This window comes from Apium graveolens, chromosome 7, assembly GCF_009905375.1.
Source record: "Apium graveolens cultivar Ventura chromosome 7, ASM990537v1, whole genome shotgun sequence".
Taxonomy (NCBI): domain Eukaryota; kingdom Viridiplantae; phylum Streptophyta; class Magnoliopsida; order Apiales; family Apiaceae; genus Apium; species Apium graveolens.
In genome coordinates, this window is record NC_133653.1 from 247,059,398 (window position 1) to 247,082,949 (window position 23,552).

The 23,552-nt window shown below is 34.6% G+C and overlaps 2 protein-coding genes across 6 annotated transcripts; one reads left to right on the forward strand and one right to left on the reverse strand.

The window, feature by feature from the left end:
- Window positions 1-14,512: 14,512 nt before the first annotated feature.
- LOC141675045 (uncharacterized) lies at window positions 14,513-17,437 on the forward strand. 2 transcript variants are annotated; one of them, XM_074481752.1, is made up of 3 exons: window positions 14,513-16,293; window positions 16,374-16,501; window positions 17,174-17,437. In XM_074481752.1, exons 1-3 carry the CDS (start codon window positions 14,599-14,601, stop codon window positions 17,229-17,231), a joined length of 1,881 nt encoding a protein of 626 aa, XP_074337853.1. In that variant the 5' UTR covers window positions 14,513-14,598; the 3' UTR covers window positions 17,232-17,437. The 2 variants fall into 2 exon arrangements, with proteins under 2 accessions (XP_074337853.1, XP_074337854.1); XM_074481753.1 differs by lacking the exon at window positions 16,374-16,501.
- An 841-nt stretch (window positions 17,438-18,278) lies between these two features.
- On the reverse strand, window positions 18,279-22,712 carry LOC141673010 (protein PARTING DANCERS). 4 transcript variants are annotated; one of them, XM_074479744.1, is made up of 9 exons: window positions 22,533-22,667; window positions 21,188-21,393; window positions 20,216-20,340; window positions 20,037-20,125; window positions 19,870-19,965; window positions 19,691-19,785; window positions 19,578-19,618; window positions 19,396-19,479; window positions 18,279-18,788 (listed from the first exon to the last, which is right to left on the reverse strand). In XM_074479744.1, the coding sequence occupies exons 2-9, from the start codon at window positions 21,249-21,251 to the stop codon at window positions 18,639-18,641; spliced, it is 744 nt and encodes a 247-aa protein (XP_074335845.1). In that variant the 5' UTR covers window positions 21,252-21,393; window positions 22,533-22,667; the 3' UTR covers window positions 18,279-18,638. The 4 variants fall into 4 exon arrangements, 3 of the variants coding, with proteins under 3 accessions (XP_074335845.1, XP_074335844.1, XP_074335843.1); XR_012555780.1 differs by lacking the exons at window positions 21,188-21,393; window positions 22,533-22,667 and adding exons at window positions 19,014-19,304; window positions 20,718-21,173 and having other exon boundaries at window positions 18,650-18,788; XM_074479743.1 differs by lacking the exon at window positions 21,188-21,393 and having other exon boundaries at window positions 22,533-22,712.
- Window positions 22,713-23,552: the final 840 nt, after the last annotated feature.

Sequence of the window (23,552 nt, forward strand, 5' to 3'; positions counted from 1 at the left end):
ATTTGCAGGTACTATTACTCTCTTTGCTAGTTCAGTTAATTCTGATATCTGTCAACATCAGTATGATTGGATTATTGATTCTGGCATAACAGACCATGTTACTCCCTATTTACATTTGTTACGTGACCCTAAGAGTTGTAATTTTTACCTACATTTACCTAATGGTAACACTGCTCATGTCACCCATATTGGATCTGTTGTCTTGAGTCCTGAAGTTACTTTAGAACATGTTATGTTTGTTCCCTCATTCCAATATAATCTGTTGTCAGTCACAAAATTGTTGACTAATTCTGTCGCTACTTTGCATTTTACTGCTGCTACTTGTTATCTTCAGGCCCCTACATGGAAGAGGGACCTCGAGATTGGTAAGAGCTGCAAAGGCTTGTATTTGTTTCAATCCAGCTCTTCGTTGGTAGCTCAGACTCATAGTTCTCACTCATCTGCTGATCTCTGGCATGCCAGGACTGGTCACTTGCCTGGAACTTTACTCAAACTTCTTTCTTTAAAGTGTAATACTGAGCTTTCTCATGAATGTGATAGTTGTCATTTTGCTAAACAAAGTAGAGTACCTTTTCCTTCCAGTACTAGTACTTCTACTTCTGTTTTTGATCTGATTCATATGGACTTATGGGGTCTATATCAGTATAAAACTCATGGCAATTGTAAATATTTTGTAACTTTGGTTGATGATCTATCCAGAGCTACTTGGCTTTTTCTCATCAGTGATAAAAGTACTGTTCCTTCAGTTATAATTGATTTTGTGAGGTTTATTCAAACTCAATTCTTAATTACTATTAAATGTTTTAGGTCTGACAATGGTTCAGAGTTTTTGAATCATAAACTCTCTAGTTTCTTTGCTAGTCAAGGAGTAAATCATCAAACCTCTTGTGTTTACTCCCCACAACAGAATGGCCTTGTTGAGAGAAAACATAGGCACTTATTAAATGTAGCTAGAGTTATTAGGTTTCATGCCTCTATTCCTATTTTATTATGGGGAGATTGTGTTCTCACAGCATGATATCTCATCAATAGGACTCCTACATCCATTCTCAACGGTAAATCACCTTATGAGGTTTTATTTCATCAAGTACCTGGTATTTCTCATCTAAAGGTCTTTGGTTGCCTTTGTTATGCAACCATTTTTCCTCAATCATCAAACAAATTCAACCCTGGAGCTGTGAATGGTGTGTTTTTAGGTTATCCTTATAATAAGAAAGGTTACAAAGTACTAGATCTTGCTACTAATCAAGTTTTTATTGCTAGAGATGTCTCATTTATAGAACATGAGTTTCCTTTTTCTTCTATTTCTTATTCCCCTCCTCCTTTTTTATTTCCCTCTCAATCCTCAGATTATTATAAATCTGATCCTTTGACTACTTTGCAACCTGTGTTGCCTCTTCCTACTGATACTTCTACTACCAGTCACACAGTTTCTGAGACCACTACTAGTTCTCCCAGTTCTACTGCTACTGAGCATTCCTCGGAGTCTCAACATAATGTTATCCCTTCAGTATTTCATAGGCCTCGGAGACAGAGGACTTTACCTGTTAAATATTAGGACTACATTGGTCTACCTTCTCATCTTGCTTCTTCATCTGTCACTAAAACCTATGCTTTTGATCATGCTTTCAGTTATGATCAATTTACAGACCATCATACTCATTTTCTTGCCAACATTAGTAAAATCTCTGAACCTCATACCTACAAACAAGCTGTTACTTCTGCTGACTGGTGTGCGGCCATAACCACTGAACTTGCTGCTTTAGAAGCTAATGCTACCTGGTAAATTGTTCCTTTACCTCCAGATAAGAAGGTTGTAGGGTATAAATGGCTTTATAAAGTCAAATACTTACCCAATGGGGAGGTTGATAGGTTTAAGGCTCGGTTAGTTGCAAAAGGATTTACTTAAACTGCTGGTCTAGACTACTTTGACACCTTTGCTCCTGTGGCAAAGATGGCTACCCTTCGAGTTGTTCTTACTCTTGATGCTAAACATAATTGGAGTCTAAAACAACTAGATGTGACAAATGCTTTTCTTCACGGCCATCTTCATGAAGAAGTATATATGGAAATACCACATGGTTATGTCATTCCTTCTGATATTCAACAATTATATCTCACTCAAGATCTAGTTTGCAAACTTCTTAAGTCTCTATATGGTCTTAAACAAGCCCGACGTGAATGGTTTTCTATTTTAGCTCAGGCCCTTCTACAGTTTGGTTTCTCTCAGACTTATAGTGACTCCACTCTATTTGTCTACACAAAGAATTCCATGCAGGTTCTTCTCTTAGTTTATGTTGATGACATGGTGTTAACGGGAAATGATACTAATCTTATGCAACAAGTATTTGATTTTCTGTCCACAAAGTTTAATATTAAAGATCTTGGCCCTCTTAAATATTTTTTGGGTATAGAAGTTGCCAGGTCTGAGGCTGGTATCTATTTGAATCAACGCAAGTATACAATGGACATACTTCAGGATGTTGGTCTTTTTGATACCAAGCCTACTTTTCTTTCTATGGAACAAAACTACAAGCTATCTCTGGACATGGACTCACCTTTGTTTCATGATGTCTCCTGCTATTGAAGGCTTATTGGTCGACTACTCTATCTTACCATCACAAGACCTGATTTGTCATATCCAGTGCACATTTTATCTCAGTTTATGCACAAGCCAAAAGTTGCTCATTGGCAAGCTGCTTTAAAGGTAGTAAGGTATCTTAAACAGACTTGTGGTCAAGGTATTCTTTTGTCTTCTTCCCCTACGTTCAATCTGACTGCATATAGTGATTCTGACTGGGGCTCGTGTGCTGATTCTCGTCAATCTCTTACTGGTTTTTGTGTTACATTGGGAGATTCTTTAGTCTCTTGGAAATGTAAAAATCAACATATTGTTTCTCGATCCTCGGCTGAGGCTGAGTATCATGCTATGGCCGATACTTATTGTGATATCACTTGGTTAGTATCTCTGTTGAAGGAATTACATGTTTCCACAGTCACTCCAATCACACTGTATTGTGATAACAAAAGTGCTCTTTACATAACTTCAAGTCCAGTGTTTCATGAGCGAACGAAGCATATAGAAATAGATTGCCATCTGGTTCGTCATAAACTGGTGGAAGGCATGATTACTACTGCACATCTTCCTACTCTGGAACAGCCTGCAGATTTGTTCACAAAGGCTCTATCTTCCACTCATCTCAGTTATCTTCTGTCCAAGTTAGGAGTTTGTAATTTCTTCCATTCTCCTAACTTGCGGGGGGGGGGTGTTAGATATATAAGTGACGCAAGTGACATAAGTGAGGACATCAATGAAACAAGTCAGAGTCAACCATTAGATGAAAGCTCATAGTTAGTTAGACAGCTCATAGTTAGTTAGTAATGTGAAAGCTCTGTACTTTGCTATATATACTGTTCCATTCATATCAGATTATAACAAGATATGTAACATGTAGGTGTTAATCAATAAGAGTCATCTTCTTATTCATTTCTTCCGTACATAGTTCTGTATCTCTATTTGTGACAATTGCTGAGATGCAGAGATGAAAACATATAAAAGAAAGAACAACCTGGTTTGATGAGTCGGTTCTTCTTTCTCAATTTGTCCTTGAATCTTTTCTTTTGTGAAGATGAAGCCCCCTCAACATCACCGTTTGTCATTGCTAATTAGGGTACCTGTGACGAGACTCCCGAACATGCTTTTTGTCACAAGCTGCCTAAATGGTATGCCATTTATTAATTAAATATAATAAAATTTAATAAATAATTGTTATACTAATATACAGTGAACTTGAATATAAAATTAAAATTAGTTGACAGTAACAACCAAATACCATTATAATACCCATTTACATTAGTAAATTTTTAGATATTAAAATATATGTAAATATTTTAAAATTATATTTATTATTTCTAGATATTTCTAATATTAAAATAATTATTAAAAAATAAAAAAATATTAAAAAGGCATGCTGAACCATGAAAAGACATGTCTGGCTAATTGACGTCATAGCATGGCAATCTTGACATGCACGTGACGCTGTGACATGCACCATATCGCTAATATTGTGTGTTCAGGAGAGTAGCTCGTCATTCGATCAAAATAATCCCTAACGGAAGCTCCCTTTACGATTATGATATATATTCTCAATGGTGTGTTGTGTGAAATAACACCTAGAGGGGGGTGAATAGGTGATTATGGCTAACTAGGATTACTTTTAGATTTTACCCGATAATAGCTTACTGAGATTTTACCAACGGAACTATAATCTGACAATGATAGTAAGCTGAGATGACTAAATGCAATGCAGAAAATAATGTGCAGGAAAGTAAATAGAACACACAAGAATTTTAGCCAGGTTCGACCCCTAATCCCCTATGGTCTACGTCCTGGTCCCTTACCAACTTGGTAAGAGAATATATTATTGATCAATGAAGGTTACAACTATAAGATACAACAATATATCTCCCTTTATCCCAGCTGCTGATAATGGTTTGCTGAAATCCTGTTTAAGAACCTGCTCTCTAAGTACTATACTACCCCGTAGTACAAACTCCTCTAACAAGTACCACTAAACCCTTGTTTCCCTAGCCAACTTATCCAGCAACTAATCAATACAATTTGAACAATACAAATCAGTGATAAAGTTTACAACTCAAACTATAGACTCTCTCTAAGATAAAACACGTGTATATAATTAGAGCTCGAGAGTATTTTGAAATCAATAAAGATCAGGAGTTGTATGTGTTCTTGCTTGCAAATTCGTCCTCTTTTAAAAACTGCAAGAAAACCACTTATATAACCACACATTAACGTTTGAAAACAGCCTCAACAAATTACAACGGCTAGAATCCAATTCTACCGTATAAGATCGTTGGGATGGTTTTTCCAACGTTCATGTGTACGTTAGATAGAAGAGAAACACAGAAGTCCAACGTTTAGAAAATATCTCTTCTATTTAGTAGAGGATAAAACGTTTTAATAAGAAGATAGGAGAAAGAATTTGAAAGAGAAACAAACTCCTATTCTTTAGGAAATCAATATGAATGATTAAAAACGTTTTATAAATGAGCTCTCTATATATCATGCACGTTTATTATATTAGAGAAGTCCTTACAACTGATATATATGAAGATCCTATAAAATCTCCATGAAATTCGACTTCCTTGTTGAATCTGGACTGTGCATCTTGGCTTGCTGTTATTCAGACAATCGTGATCATAGCTTGCTGAAATAGATTACTGTCTTATGATAGCTTGCTGTCATGATACTTAAACAGCAATGGCATTAAGCTGTTATATCCTGCAGATATTCTCAAATAACAACATGATGGCTTGCTGTGTTGTGATCATCAAAACTAAGGAGTTACAATCTTCCCCTTTTTGATGATTACACACATTTAGGAGAATTATAAAAACTCCCCCTAAATCTATGCATATCTCAAAAACTTATAACATGTTACTGCAATTAATATAAATGACACATATGCATATCCAAATAACCAACAAAGCAGCATTATATCATTACATCAATTCTTAAAAACTAAAAGACAATTAAGTCTTAAATAACAGCCAACATAAACCAAGTAGCATCATAAACCAAGTAGCAAACCACAGATTAAACAAAAGCCAACTCATAAGCCAACTAGTCAACAGAAATTCTTAACCATAAGTCAACAGAAGATAGTCTTAATAACCAAACAGAAATAAACATAAGCATAAAATAAGTCTCCTAAATTTATCCCCCTTAAAGCATCAAAAAGATCTAGGTTGAAGGCTGATCAGAATTATAAGATAAAGCATCAAAACACACAAACAAGTAACAACAATAAACAGATAATGACATATCATAATTAAAAAATTACATTAAACACAAAATTGCCATTTAAATAACCAATCATAGTAAGCTAATATGAAAAATGATAGTAAGCCAACATTACCAAATTTCCAAAGATAGCTTGCCATTATACACTGCACATGCCAAGTTCCCTTCGAATGGTAGAAAATCTTGCTTCGCCAAGGGGTTTTGTAAAGATATCTGCCAATTGATATTCAGTAGGTACAAAAACTAATTCAATCTTACCTTTGGCAGCATTATCTCTCAAGAAATGATGACGAACATCAATATGCTTTGTTCTTGAGTGATTAACTGGATTCTTTGATATGTTGATGGTGCTAGTGTTGTCACAATAGATTGGAACTTTGCCACACTTGATTCCAAAATCTCGTAGAGTCTGAATCATCCACAAAATTTGAGAGCAACAGCTACCAGCTACCAAATACTCACCTTCTGCTGTGGATAATGCAACTGAAGTTTGTTTCTTACTTTGCCAAGATACGAGACTTTGTCCTAAATATGTACAAACACCACTTGTACTCTTTCTATTAGTTTGACAACCTGCATAGTCAGCATCACTATACCCCACACGATCAAATGTGCTTGTAATAGGATAAAATAACCCAAGATTAATAGTCCCACTTAAATATCAAAATATTCTTTTAACTGCATTTAAGTGTGATTCCTTAGGTTTAGCTTGAAAACGAGCACATACACAAACACTATACATAATATCTGGCCGAGAAGCAGTAAGATATAAAAGACTACCAATCATACCTCTATACTTCTTGATATCAACATCTTTACCTTTTTCATCCGATGTCAGCTTGCTATTTTGATTCATTGGAGTAGATTTCGGCTTGACATTGTCAAAACCAAATCTGGTCAGCAAATTCTTGACATATTTTGATTGATGCACATAAATTCCATCTTTAGATTGTTTAATTTGGAGCCCCAAGAAATAATTGAGCTCACCCATCATGCTCATGTCAAATTCACTGCTCATACACTTAGAAAACCACTCACACATAGAATCATTAGTGGATCCAAAGATTATATCATCTACATATATCTGGACAATCAAAATATCATTACCATTTTGCTTAGTAAATAAAGTAGGATCAATTTTACCTCGAATGAAGCCATTTTTGATCAAAAACTTACTAAGCCTCTTGTACCAAGCCCTTGGTGCTTGCTTTAAGCCATATAATGCCTTCTTGAGCTTGTAAACATAGTCCGGATGTTGTTCATGTTCAAAACCAGGGGGTTGCTTGACATAAACTTCCTCTTCCAGAAATCCATTAAGAAAAGTACTTTTGACATCCATTTGATGTAGCTTGATCTTCTTGTAGCATGCATAAGCAAGAAGTATCCTAATTGATTCCAATCTAGCTACTGGAGCATAAGTTTGATCAAAGTCAATGCCTTCTTGTTGGTTGTACCCTTGTGCTACGAGCCTTGCTTTATTTCGAGTAACAGTACCAAATTCATCCACTTTATTCTTGAAAATCCATTTTGTACCAATGATTGAAGCATCCTTTGGTGGCTTGACCAGTTCCCAAACATCACATCGTTCGAATTGATTGAGTTCTTCTTGCATAGCCGTGATCCAATTTTCATCTTCAAGTGCTTCTTTGACATTCTTGGGTTCCTCTTGAGCTAAAAATACAGCATAAGCACAAAAATTTGCAGTGCCTTTTCTTGTCTTGAGACCATCAGAAATATCACCAATAACCTGTTCTGGAGGGTGATTCTTCACTGTCCGTGTAGCTTTTGGCAATGAATGCTTTGCAATATCTTCATGTGAAGTATTTCTTATCTTAGATGGAGGAGTTAAGTCTTCACCATCATAGATTGGCATTTTATCCTTTGCTTTATTTCCTCTAGGACCATCAAGAGTCATCTTTGCCATCTTTACAATTGCATCATCAACTGGAGTAGAAGGTTCTGCTTGCTGATTTCCTGAGGCAGTTTCAATTTCAGCTTGCTGTTTTCCAGAATCAGTCTCTGTTTCAGCTTGTTGTTTTGGAGTAGCCTTCTCTGTTTCAGCTTGCTGTTGTCCAGCTTCACCTGCATCATCTTCCTCGTCTCTTGGAAGATCATTGTTAGGTTCTTGAAAAGTAACATCTATAGATTCCTCAACAATATTCTTAGACAAATTATAAACTCTATAGGTTTTACTATTCATAGAATAACCAAGAAAAATAGCTTCATAAGATTTAGCATCAAATTTACCATCATTACCAATTGTCTTGAGCATAAAACACTTTGAGCCAAAGATTCTGAAGTAACTGATGTTGGGCCTCTTTTTCTTGAGCAATTCATATGGAGTCTTATCCAAAATAGGTCTTATCAATCCTCTATTCAGAACATAGCATGCTGTGTTGACTGCTTCTGCCCAAAAACTTCTAGGTAACTTGCTTTCTTGCAATAAAGTCCTTGCTGTCTCTTGCAGTGACCTATTCTTGCGTTCCACCACACCATTTTGTTGTGGAGTCCTTGAAGCCGAGAATTCATGTGATATTCCTCTATCTTCATAATAAGTAACAAAGTCTTTTTGGAATTCACCACCTCGATCACTCCTTATTCCTACAAGCTTTGTATTGAGCTTATTCTCAAGTAATTTAATTAGTTTCTCAAACTCATTAAAAGCAGCATCTTTAGTTCTAAGAAATAATACCCATGTAAAACGAGAATAATCATCAACAATTACAAAACCATATTGCTTACCTCCTATACTTTTATAAGCTTCTGGACCAAATAAGTCTAAATGTAAAAGTTCTAAGGGTTTAGAAGTAGATACCATTTTCTTTGCTTTGTGAGTACTTCTAATTTGCTTGCCTAATTGGCATGCCGAACACACCTCAGTCTTGACATACTTGATTTTGGGTAAACCTTTGACTAGCTTCTTCTTTGAAAGCTTGTTAAGTAAGTCCATGTGAGCATGACCCAATCTTCTATGCCAAACATAAGGATCAGTGTCTATTGCAGCAAGACAGCAAGCTATTTTCTGCAACTCAAAGTCCAAAATATATATATTTCCTTCCCTTCTAGCAACTAGGGGGACTTTGTTAGTACCAATAGTAATAATACACTTATCAATACCAAAGTTAACAGTATGACCATCATCATATAACTGACTTATGCTAAGCAGATTATATTTAAGGCCTTTAACATATTGAACTTTATCAATTGAAATGTGTTTATTACCTATTTTACCTTTTCTAAGAATTTGAAGAGTTTTGCTATCACCAATAGTCACTCTTCCACCCTTTTTCATCTGAAGACTCAAGAATTGTGCTTTGTCTCCACTCATATGTCTAGTACATCCGCTATATAAAATCCATTGAGTTGATTTGACTCGAGCGGCAAGACACATCTACAAAACAAATAAAACAACTCAACCTTTTGGTACCCAAAGTTTGTTGGGTCCGACATGGTTAGCAGATAAAACATATAAAACATGTAAATCAGATTTCTTTATCCATTTTTGGATAAATCTAGGTGATTTAACTCTGCCAGCCTGATGATGGTAAGCTGTCTTTGTTCTGCCATTCTGATCATATTAAGTTGTTTTCTGTTTGTTTCCTCCATGGTATGTTTTTTGTCCATTCTGAACTTTGCAATGCTTTTCAAGATGCCCTTTCTTTCCACATATGTTGCATATCTTCCAAGGCATAGCATAATCATAGGGTATGCCATGTTTTCCTTCATATCTTAGAGCTTTGTCCTTCTTGTTTGCATTCATTCCAATTCCTTCTCTGACCAATGGAATATTTGTGTTGTTCATCATAGATTTGAGACTTTCTTCTCCTTGGACAAACGATCCCATGCCCTTTTTCAGATCCTCAACTTCCTTTGTGAGCAGATCAATCTTTTCAGCTTGCTGACTTATGATTTCAGCTTGCTGAGATGGTTCTTCTGCTTGATTTGAAGGTGTTGCATCTATTGATTCTCTGAGTTTGAACAGCTCCAAACATTCATCCCTTGCTTCAATCTCCTTCTTTAACTCTGTGATCTCCATTAATTGAGTCTTGTTTTTTTTGAGGAGAATTTTATTGAAGTTTTCCACATGACTAACTTTAGCTTGAAGATCCTTGATTTCAGCCTCTTTGTCAGCTTGTGTAGGTACCTTCTTGTCAATCCAAGTATCTACTTTGCTCATCAAATCTTGAACCATAGTCTTGAGATAATTATTCTTCTCTTTTAGCTTGCTATTTTCAGCTTTAAGAGAATAATATTCACCCATAGATACATTCTTACATTCCTACATGGTTAGTGGTTCCAAAATAATATTTTCAGAAGATAAATTATATTTACAAGAGTTTACCTCACTCTGATCTTCTTCTGAATCACTTTCTAGGTATCCACTTTCTGAATTTCCTCGAACAGAATCATCATCAAGTCCAACTAGGGCAAGATTGACCATGTCTCCACTTGAATCATCACTGGAAACCGAGTCATCATCACTCCAAGTCATTAGAGCTTTAGCTTTCTTCTTATCCTTGAAGACAGTTTGTTGTTTTGACTTCAATTTGTAGCAGTCCCGCTTATAATGGCCTGGCTTTCCACATTCAAAGCATGTCTGATCTTTAGAATCCTTGTTGGGCTTCTTGTTGTTGGAAAATCTGCCTTTATCTCTTTTCAGCTTGTTCTTCTTCTCGATCATCTTTCTGATCTTCCTGGATATTAAAGCTAGTTCTTCGTCTGACTCATCTTCAGATTCCAGTAAGCTATCATTAGTGTGAAGAGCTAATTGCTTCATTTGAGCAACTGGAGCTTGCATAGAACTTGATTGGCTTTCCTTGATTTTGCTTTCAAATTGTTCCAATTCTGCAAAAACAGCCAATTAATCCATAATATCTATAGTTGGAGAGGATTCTAGAGCTGTTACCTTTGGTTCATAGATAAATGGCACAACACTAAGTATCTTCATGTTGATTTCCTCTTGTGGGATATGTTTGCCAAGCTGCTTTAAGGCATTCAGATTTATCTGGAATCTAGCTTGACTTTCTCGAATAGTTTCTCCGTCTTGAAGCTTGAAATTTCCAAACTCATTCATTAGTTTACTCAATTTCACCTTTCTTAAACTCTTGGATCCTTCGTGATACAATTCCAAAGTATCCCATATCTCTTTAGCTGATTTGCATGAAGAGACTTTATCACATTCACTAGGACATAACCCATTCATGAGAGAATTCCTAGCCTTTCCATTGAAGCTGTATTTGATTAGTTCAGCCTCTGTGAGATCATCAACGTCTTTCACTTTGCCTTTTTGTCCTTAAACTCAAAAGGACCCTTCTGAACAACTCTCAAAGCTAGTGGCTCCCTGGATAGATACACTTCCATGCGACCTTTCCACCAGTTATAGTTTTCTGTACCAAGCAAGAGAGGTGCTCGGTAATCTGAGGTTCCTTCGGGATATTTGTCAGCCATTTCGATCGAATACTATTCCTGTTACAGAAAGATTAGTATACCAAAGCTCTGATACCAACTGAAATAACACCTAGAGGGGGGGTGAATAGGTGATTATGGCTAACTAGGATTACTTTTAGATTTTACCCGATAATAGCTTACTGAGATTTTACCAACTGAACTATAATCTGACAATGATAGTAAGCTGAGATGACTAAATGCAATGCAGAAAATAATGTGCAGGAAAGTAAATAGAACACACAAGAATTTTAGCCAGGTTCGACCCCTAATCCCCTATGGTCTACGTCCTGGTCCCTTACCAACTTGGTAAGAGAATATATTATTGATCAATGAAGGTTACAACTACAAGATACAACAATATATCTCCCTTTATCCCAGCTGCTGATAATGGCTTGCTGAAACCCTGTTTAAGAACCTGCTCTCTAAGTACTATACTACCCCGTAGTACAAACTCCTCTAGCAAGTACCACTAAACCCTTGTTTCCCTAGCCAACTTATCCAGCAACTAATCAATATAATTTGAACAATACAAATCAGTGATAAAGTTTACAACTCAAACTATAGACTCTCTCTAAGATAAAACACGTGTATATAATTAGAGCTCGAGAGTATTTTGAAATCAATAAAGATCAGGAGTTGTATGTGTTCTTGGTTGCAAATTCGTCCTCTTTTAAAAACTGCAAGAAAACCACTTATATAACCACACATTAACGTTTGAAAACAGCCTCAACAAATTACAACGGCTAGAATCCAATTCTACCGTGTAAGATCGTTGGGATGGTTTTTCCAACGTTCATGTGTACGTTAGATAGAAGAGAAACACAGAAGTCCAACGTTCAGAAAATATCTCTTCTATTTAGTAGAGGATAAAACGTTTTAATAAGAAGATAGGAGAAAGAATTTGAAAGAGAAACAAACTCCTATTCTTTAGGAAATCAATATGAATGATTAAAAACGTTTTATAAATGAGCTCTCTATATATCATGCACGTTTATTATATTAGAGAAGTCCTTACAACTGATATATATGAAGATCCTATAAAATTTCCATGAAATTCGACTTCCTTGTTGAATCTGGACTGTGCATCTTGGCTTGCTGTTATTCTGACAATCGTGATCATAGCTTGCTGAAATAGATTACTGTCTTATGATAGCTTGCTGTCATGATACTTAAACAGCAATGGCATTAAGCTGTTATATCCTGCAAATAACAACATGATGGCTTGCTGTGTTGTGATTATCAAAACTAAGGAATTACATTGTGTTTTCTCAAGCGTTTGCAAGTGTATCAGAGTTTAGGGCCAAAATAATCCAATCTGCCTAATTTCCCCCTTTATTCAATTTCAACCCCCTTCATCGTAAGACGTCGTCGCACGCACTCTACTTGCATGTATTTCTTCCTTTTTTAAAAGCTTTTTAATTTAGTCAAATATGATGAAAATTTATGTCGAAAATAAACAATAACAGATTTCAATTCGATTTATCGTTATATCCTTTAACCAAGACTGTACTAGTGAAAAAATGACAAAAATACCTCTTTTTTAAAACTTTGTGACAAGAATACCATTTTTTGAAATGTTTGGCCAAAAATACCTACCTAATACGCATTTTAAAATTGGGTATTACTAATACGCATTTTAGAAATGGGTAACTTGTATAAAAAAAATTAAAAAAAAAATTAAAAAAAAAAATTATGGATACGCATTCGTGAGATGTGTATCATGCCTTTACAAAGCATGATACGCATGTCAGGAATGCGTATCATGATTTTACTTTCTTTTTTTTTCTTTTTTTTTTTTAAATAATACTCATTTGTCAAATGCGTAATAACCTTACCCATTTTTGAAATACGTATTAGAAATGTATTTTTGGCCATATCTTTCAAAAACGGTATTCCTGTTATATTTTCTAAAAAAAAGCTATTTTTGGCCATCACCCTGTACTAGTAGATGCAGTGTAAATATTATAAAATAGTTCCTAAGAGCAACTCCAAGAGACTCCCGTGCATCCTTTTTAGTCAAAATTTGAGGAGAATTAAACAAAAAACACCTCCAACAAACTCCTTGTACCTCCCTAGAATGTTAGGATCTCTAAATCTTTCCTCATTAGTGAGGAGCATCTCTTATCTCCTCTTCTCATTTTATATTAACATATATTGAATGCAGTGAAGCACAGTCAAGAACCTGAATCATGTTTTATTCATATTTAATTAAAAAATAGACAAAAAAGATTGTTAGAGTTGGAGTGCAAAGAAAAAAATGGATGTTAAATAACTAAGAGGCTATATAAGAATATATTTTATGAGGAAAATGATAAACAACTTTTGGAGTTACTCTCAACTCCAATAAACTCGAGCAACTCCAATAAACTCCTCAAGTTATAATTTGAGGATGATACAATAAAAATACATTCCAATAATCTTCTAAACCTTTTTCAAAAAGTTAAGAACACCTCCATTCTCTTCATAATTAGGAGTCTCTCTCCTCTCCCTACTCTATTTTTTATTAATATATATGCCTCCCGTTTCAACTTTCTTAGCAATTTAACATTTCTTTTTTAAAATATTATAAATATATTTAGTAATAAAAAATAACTTAAGAGACATAGATAAATATGTTGTTGGAGATGACAAGTAAATTTTGATCTTAAGGAGGCAATTAACTATATTATATTTAATAAAAAAAATTAAGAGCTTGTGGGAATTGCTCTAATAAGTTACAACATTATTTATTAGGGTCTTTTTTCTAATAATCGGGTTCCGGTTAAATTTTATATAACATACTGTTTTAGAGGGTCGAATCTAAATTTTAAGGGTTTAGATTTAACAAAATCTTTTTATCCGCGGAGAGGGTAAAATCCTTCCCGCAAAAAAAAATTCCACCAAAACATAAAAAAACTCTCAAAATAATAATTTAAGAGTTCTAGAGTAATGTATTAAATATGTCTTGTATAATAATATTCATTTTAATAACCTATTTTTTTAGTGAAAAACAATACGCCCTCCGTTTCCAAAATATATCTTATTTTGACTTTTTATATTATCCATATTAAGTGATTAACTATTAATTTCCGTATAATACATAAGATTAAATATAATTACGAGTGATGTTGGATTCATATTCATAAATATATTAATACAACATGAAACGTTTTTAGTGACCGATGTACCAAACTTGGTGCAGGGTAAAAAATTTATAAGTAGTGTGTACTTGGTGCTATTTATCTAGTTTGTCTAGTTTGTCACTTGCCGTTGCACAGCCGAGAGAGACAGAGATTACCGAGAGAGAGAGACGGGGAAGAGAGAGAGAGATTTAAAAGGGCAGAACAATGACTTTCATGAGTGTGTCCTCCAGATCAGTTTTATTGTTACCACGACGACGACATGGTACTATCTGTTCTAGGTTTCAATTTTTATCTTGTTCATCATCATCTAATCTTCATTTTCATGCTTATAATTTTAATCCCACTCCAAGTCCTCATATAAAATTACAACAATCACTTGTTGAGACATACGAATCCAACACTCATTTCACCCATTCAACTCTAAGTCCTTATACACAATTACACCAATTACTTGATGAGAAATCTAAATTTGGTTTTGATAATCTTGATGATGCTCTTTTATTGTTCCGTAAAATGACCGAAATGAGACCACTTCCTTTAGATATTCACTTTAATCAGCTATTGAATGCTCTTGTTAAAATGGAACATTACATTACAGCTGTCTCTCTCTTTTTCAATATGTGCTCTCTGAGAATTCCTGTCAATGAGGTTACCTTTAGTATTGCCATCAACTGTTGTTGTCACTCCGATCGAGTCGACTATGCGTTTTCATTGCTTGCCGGCATCTTCAAGCGTGGTTTTATACCTAGTGTCGTAAATTACACCACTTTACTCAGTGGGCTTCTTTCCCAGCATAAGTCTGCCGAGGCTGAGCTTTTGTTCACGAACCTTATTAAATTCAAAGAAGTCCAACCTAATGTGGTAACTTTTAACACCGTGATTAATGTCCTTTGTAAAACACATCATACTAATATGGCCCTCTGGTTGTTCGATTTTATGGAAAAGTGCAACTGCAAACCCAATACGGTGACTTATAGCTTTGTCATTGATTCTCTATGCAAGCGTGCACTTGTTAATGATGCTTTGAACCTCCATTCGGAAATGATTGAGAAAGGCATTTTACCAGATGTTTTCACTTACAATGCAATCATTCAGGTCCTATGCAACCTAAATAGATGGGAAGAGGTTAAACTGTTGATTAAACAGATGATTGATGACATGAACATCTATCCCACTGCTCGTACTTTTAATATAATGGTTGATGCTAGTTTGAAGTCTGGGAAGATGGACGATGCAAAGGAATTGATTGAGATGATGAATGAAAGGGGTCAATATCCCAATATAGAGACCTACAATGCTCTTCTGCAGGCATATTGTTCACATGGGCAATTGGATGGAGCATTGGGTCTGTTGAATACCATTGCAAGTAAGAAGATAGTGCCCAGTACTTATACATATAACATTCTGTTGAATGCATATTGCAAAAATATGAACATCGACAAAGCTATGGATCTTTACAGAAATATGGCATGTGAAGGTTTGAGGCCCACCGTCGCAACACACTACATATTGTTACATGGGCTATGTCAGGTGGGTAAATCTATGGAAGCACTCACCTTTTTTTATAAGATTCTAGATCAAGGCCATAAGACAAATATAGCCATGTATAGAACCTTGTTAGATGGTCTTTGCAAGAATCGTTATATTGATAACGCACTGTCTTTCTTCCATGAGATGAAATGCAACGGATTATTTCCTCGGAGCAACACTTACAATATTATTATTCGTGGATGCCTTCGGAATAAGCAGTATAATAAAGCATGTAAGCTAGTAGACGAAATGTTTGATTGCGGCTTCTTAGCAGATTCAGTTACAACCTCTTTGTTGGAATGCATATGCTTATCACAAGAACGGGATCCAACTCTCCGTGCAATGTATCGGAAGTGTTTGAGCTTTGAGGTATGTGACTATTGTTTGTAAATATTTCTTTTCTATACTGGAAACTCCACACATGATAAGTAGTCCATGTTCTTTCTCAGCTACGTAACACAAGTTGTAAAATCTTGCTTGTCGATCTCGTCTGTTCTCGGGATACAAACTGTACCTTTGAAGGCTTCTATTCTGCAATAATGGTCAATCAGTTGTTGCTTGATTGTTTAGTGTTACTGTAAGACTCTACTATCTGTTTGCTTTAATATATAGTAGAGTTTATCGAATATATTTTAGTAGTGATTGGGGGGGGGGGGTCTAACAGTGGTCTGGCTACTAGGTAAATCACTTTAATTTATTAACAGCTGAGGATTTAGATTAATAATTCTGACTTTTTCCAATAGTTGACGAATCTCGTGTTTTTGTAACTGTTTATACAATTTATATGGAGTAGGAGGTATGTAATTGCTTTAGTTATGTTTTCCTAGTTGTTTAGAACGTACATTTATTCACAGCTGTAGAAATTAGTGTCCAGCCTTAAACCATAGATTGTTGTCTAATGTAGGAAAAGAGTTTTACCGATTTAGAGGATGCATTAAAAGTGAGTAGTTTTTGGTTATTTAGGGGTTTCTAAGTAGGAAAAATAATAAAGTAATTTTGGTTAAATTCTTTCTTCCATGACGTACCTGAAGGATCTCTGATATCAAAGTAGATGCTTTCAAGCAATCCATGTCTTCATATTATTACTGATCCACACAGAAATTTTGCCGAATACTATCAAACTTTCTAGGTCTCTTGTATGTAGTCTAGTGTTTGTTTTTGGATTTTGTTGTTAGAATCCTGTGCGTCGTTTGCCAATATCACAAGAACATGATGGCTGATGGAAACTTCATTTTTTTGGTTCCAACAGAAGGTGTCGAGTTGCACAACTAAATGAGGCCTTCTCTGTAGTGAAGCAGGACCTGTAATTTGACCAAAGTTGCCAGCTGGGTGATGGCATGGCCTGTGATGTAAACTATGTGAAACATCATGCAGCACCTGGAATGGAGTATATATCTAGTATTTTGAATGCAACTTTTGTGAATTATCATTCCAAAATGCTTGAGAAATGTGTGGCCAATCACAATCTATGTATAGACTTCACAATTGCTAATTCTCATTTGATTTCTTCCTATTCCTGTTTGTCCAATTTTTTCAAGCTTAAGTTAATTATGTCATAAATGTTTTTCCAAATGTTATACAGGGCATTATTGTATTTTCTATTAATCATGTTCTGTTTTTGTTATTGACTGTAGCTCAGTCCTCAAACTCCTCCAACTAGCAAAGTTTAACACCATCCAACTCCATTGATTCATAGGTCGTTACATGAAAATGACTTGTTGGAATCTTATAACATAGGTATAAGATAAAGTGACGATTCACAAATTGAGCGTTACTTGAAAATGACTTGTTGGAATCTTATAACATAGGTATAATAAGATAAAGTGACGATTCACAAATTGAGCGTGACTTGGGATTTTACTTTAATGTTTTGGTAGCCTCTCAATCCATCCTCCTAGTCAAAATTATCTGCATAAAAGTTCAGTCACTAGTCCTGAAAATCGTCATTTTAGACAGACTCATACTCCCTATTCCAATGTGTCCCAGGTACCATGATGTAAATCTCTTACTCTAGTGCTCTCACAAGTCTTAAATATTTCGATTGGAAACTTACAACCGTACAAGTCCGCACAGGCGCTGTTGAGATCTCTGTTCACTTGTCATTCTCGATATATATGTTTCCTCTACTATGAGTCTTACCCCTAAATCATTTATCATGCTTGAACCTAAATAACAAAAGCAAATGTATGATGGATCATTTTCGCATGTTTATTGCTGGCTGTCAATTCATCATTACAATTATAATTTATGTTTGAACAAGTATTGAGAAGATGATAAATATAGTAAAACACATTACACAATGGAACCAGATCAGTATATGTAAGCACGGTTGAGATGTGTAGCATACGTATGAATAAATTCAATTTAACAGGATTTTATTAATTCAGATATATATTTAGATATAACACGCAAAATAGATTGAGAGAGAATAGTTTTGAGCAATTTCCCACTAAATGCAAACCAACCAAACATACCCTGCCTTACCCTCATTCAAAAGAATGACGAGGTTGTTTTCAGAAAGACCCTTGGTTTGTGTGTGTATTATATGTGCGAGACACATCAATCGTGTATTTTCATGCGAAAATAAGTTGCATTTAAAAGAAAAAAATTAACCGGCTGACTATTTACATGTATCAGTATCCGCGAAGAGAAAATTTATCTTATGGACTGGCTAATGGTTCACAAAAGCAATCAACCTTCAGGCCTAATATCCTTCAACTGATTTTAGGGCTGAGATAAAACTTTGGATCTCTGAAAAACCGTTCAATCGTCTCTGCCTTCTCTGCAGAAAGATCTGTATTTTCCATAATGGATTTCTTTGATGATTTAGAAATTGCTTCAACTGAACCAATGGCTTGATAAAGCTGAAAATACAAGCAATAATTGGGGAGGGGAGGTGTTAAAGTCTGTATGAAATTTTAAGAGCAAAAAGTGTAATTGAGCATCAAGTTCAAGACCGGAAAATATATATAAGAATATAAACTACTAGCTGATTGGCCTTTTCCGGTGAATAAATATGTACAAAACACACACACTTGCACACACAAAGGGGCATGTATGTGAATCTCTTCTTACTTAGTAACACTTACAGTTTGATCTGCTTAACATCAGGAAATCTCATTCTATCTAAATATCTAGGATGACTGAGGGCAACAAGGGGATCCGATATATTCAAGAATAATATCTGAAACAAGTATAGTTCCTCCCTTTTCCTTCACTAATTTATTTGTTGCTAACCATTTCGGTGAGTGGAAGGAAATTTTCCAATGGGTAACAACTATCTCTAGTGTAGTTCGAACAAGACTTCCAAGGAGAAACTCACATTACCAACCACTTGTACAATTAAGGACTTGTGGTAGTCCCTATGCTTTAAACAAGAGCTGTGTGCCAGAACTATGATGTTTCAGAAGATAGAATTACAAAAAACAAGAGATATACACAAAAAAAAATTACTGGTTAAGACCACTATACCGAATTTGCGTCATGATTTTGAACGCTGGGGATGGATGTCACCACTTTAAGAAAAATCTCCATTCCTTGCACGGACCTCTCCCTCTAAATTTAAGAAACAAGTTACTACATACTTCAAAAACATATAGCGTTTATTAAAAATTTAAAAATATAGTTGTAAAGAAATCATTCAACCAACTCACATCAGCCTTCAGCTTAGAGATGACATCCTGCCTCTTACACACTGCAGATGTAACATTTAGACACAATTTCAAGCTTATAGATCAATTTTTTTTCTGATAAGTGGTAGGCTTACCACCACGAGCATGTGCTAACTTCACAATCTTTTCAAATCCCATTTCTAAATCTTGTACAGGAATAAATGTTGGCCTGCCAAGCTCCATGCCATTTCTTCAAACAGATACATAAAAGTTTTTATAATCAATAAAGTGAAATGCTATGACTAAATAGGATATGTAAAGATTAAGGATTTACTTAAAATATCCACGGATGAATGAGTCATTTTGCTCCTCTGTTGGGAGCACAACCACCACATAGATATTTGCAAACTGTGCCTTTAGTTTTTGAACTCTGTCAAAAATATAAGACCAGGTATCACAGGCAATGAAAAGTTTCAGTCATAGTAACAAACATTCATATACCTGCTGATGACAGCTGTGATGTTGTTGCTCCTCCAGTCAGTTATAAAGATAAATGCTACTGACAACCCCCCACAATTGAAAATAAAATCCTACATTAAAGAAACTTCTAAAAGTGAGTTGAGGATGAATCTTAATATTGAGGTAACCAGAACTTCAACTGCCATAGGAGCAGTATTTACGGGAGCTATTGGCGCGGAGTTTAATCTGAAGGAATTTGAGCTGAGGAAGGATGATATAAAATTGATGAATGATGGATGCTGTTCATCTCTCCATGTGTTACTCATCATACAAACTCCTGCAGCACCTACATTGAAAAAAAATGAAATTAGCCTCTTTCAACAAACACTTTGTTACAACAAATGAAGTATACGGGAAATAGCAAACAATGAAAACTCAAACAAAATATAAAACTAGTTTTGTCAAGTAGAGCCGCAAACAAGGAGCAAAGCTACATCAGTTATAGCAGCAGACATTATAATAAGGAAATGAACAATATATTTCACTCAAATTATTAACATATAAGCAAATGTATGGTATCAAGAAACAATGAAACTCTGGATCATTTGTATAAACTTCCCACTTTTAGGAGTTTCATGTTGATAGTATAAGGTGAGGATAAGTTTAAAATGTTGTTTAAAAAAGATGCAGGATATGGTAAGTTTTTCTATTATTGTACATTACATTTCCATTGCCTCTTCAAAGCGGATCCAAATTTCACATTGCAGGTTCCTGAACTACCGAAGGATAGGAAAGCAAGATGTAATTGATTCCATTTCGAACAAACTGCATCTGAACTAATTAATTTGATAAACATTGATGATATCTAGGCATTAAGAGAAACAAAATTTCAAATTACTTCAAACTTCAATTCTATAGAATTCACAAATGACGTTGCTGCTAGTTCTGATGGAAATTAAGATAGTGAACAATAACATTAAAAATAGAACTAGTACTTTCTAATTACCGTTTTTCTGAAACAGTACACTACAACAATTTTAACCACCACTTGGAAAGAAAATCCCATAAAATCTCTATTCCACGAACTAGCTAAAGGATATTTCTTTCAATTATTCCATTGCCTAGACTGTAACTGAGTTTATAAGATATAGCCTCTTGCATTGAATAGAATAGTTGTAGACGTAGTCACATACTTGCATGTAATACTGTTTGGACAGCATATTCCTCCTCCATATTACTCCACAACATCTTAAACATATGATCTTAGTTCTAAAAAAGGCGATTCTGACAGCAGTTCTAGCAACAGGATGCCAGATCCAGATAGGCAGATTTTTTGTGCAAACATGGTAAAAATTGTGTCTCGCAACCACCGCCTTACTTGGCCCCCTGGTTCCTGTAACTGTAAGCATTGTTTTTACCTTACCAACTTACTTTCCCTGTTAACAAGGCTTGTGGCACCCAACTAATAGGCACCAGTAAGTTCTAAAAGATAAACATCTATACAATTTTCTCATAAATTTGACAATTTAATCAGGGAAGCACTGCTTCCGAAACTCAGCTATACACTATTCAGTTCTGACAATTTTAGATCAACACTGAATTTGACACTATCATTTCTAGGCACTAAAATCAAAATGAAAGTAACAAGCAACACACAAGCACAGTTACAGTCTGACACACACAAAATATTTAACGGTGTTTGCTAAGTAGAACTGCAAACAAGAAGCAGAGCTCCATCAGTTATTAACATGAACATTTGTTATAATCAGGAACTGAAATATACAGGACACTCAAATTATTGACATGCAAGCTATTCTGTATTATCAAGAAACAATAAAGTACTGGAAACAAACTTCTCACTCTTACGAGGTTCATGTCGAATATTAAGTGCTTGAGTTCTACAAAATTCACAAACTAAGACAGTGAACATTACATCACTAATCATCTGAGCACTCCCTGATAACTGTTTTCCTGAAACAGTACACCTAACATCAAGGTCAACCACTGTCTGGAAAGAAAAAACCCTTGAGAATATATGAATCATATTCATATATTCTACTTTGATCTCTAGCTCAGACTATTATCATAGTGTTCATATATAACATGTGATGTTGATTATCCGCAGTGTTCATTGCGTTCAAATTTTGACATGAACAGAGAAGATATATATGAACAAAAGATTACAATCAAAATTGACCGAGAAAAAATCACAATCAAACATAACTGAAATGAAATGGAATCAAAATTCAACTAAATACTTCAGTTCAAACAATTTCAGGCTAACACTGAATTCGACACTTTCATTTTGCAGGAACTAGAATCTCAATTCTACAACTCTCTCTCAATCTCTCTCTCTCTCTCTCTCTCAAACAACAGAGAAGATATAAACACATGATCGAAGTTGTTTCAAGTTATTTGAATAAACTAAAAGAAAGGAGAGATTAAACAAAAATCATCACAATGAAACGTAGTTGAAATGAAGTGGAATCGAAATGATTAAAACTAAAATAAATCATATATCTGTATAAAGAGAGAGACCTGGATGTGAAAAGGATGAAGAAGAAGAAGGAGTTGGTTCTCTGCTGTGTCGCGGTGTCGCCATTTCGCGATCGGAGTCGGCCTAAATGCTGCGTGTTGTGTGTTTATCCGTGCGTATATATACGGAGGCTTCAAATTTACAATACGATTCCGTTGCTGTAGTGTTTTTATTTTGAGAACTTTATGGAGCAGAGCAAGGGTTCTCAAAGTTTAAAATTCTGAACGAGAGTAATAAATTTGAATACGGATAAATAATATTGTTTATTTAATAAAATGTAAAATTATCTTAACAATATAAAACTTGTTTAATATTTATTATTACAGTTAAATATAGTTTTTTTAACCAGCAGGTGCACATGATTATATATTGACAAATTATATGAAAAATAATTTTTTAATATATTTGCATGTGAAGTTAATTGGATTTTTTTTATGTTTCAAAATAATCCAAGCTTACTACTTGAAGACTTTATTCATTTTCATTTTTTATAATTTTTCGTAATTCTAATTTGTTTCATTGTCCAAAATTTTAACCCAAACCTTCCATTTGCGGAATATTAATAGTAATTTTGATATATTTTAATTGCATTGTTGTTAAAAAAGGATATTGTAAAATATATAATAAGAAATAATAATATAATAACATATTAATTAATAAATTATTGGTCAAAGAAAGAAAAAAATTGTAAAAAACTATTGTCACAAGTTCAACGACATATAGTACATATTTTGGAGTGACTAGTCTGATCTAATACATTTTGTTATCATCCATATGCAAATAAAAGTTGTCAAACAATCTTAATGATGAAATAATGAGTTGTTCAGTTCATTTTGTTTCATTCTCTTGTAAACAAACAGGCCCTAAATGTTTTATTTTTAAAGGAAATAACTAACATTTATTTCGACATTTTCATCCTCCAAGTTTCAACCAACTCTAACTTAATCGGATTATCAAACTAAAAAAAAAGCTCTAATTTAATTGAGAGTAAATTACACTGAGGTGGCTAAACTATTAATTTT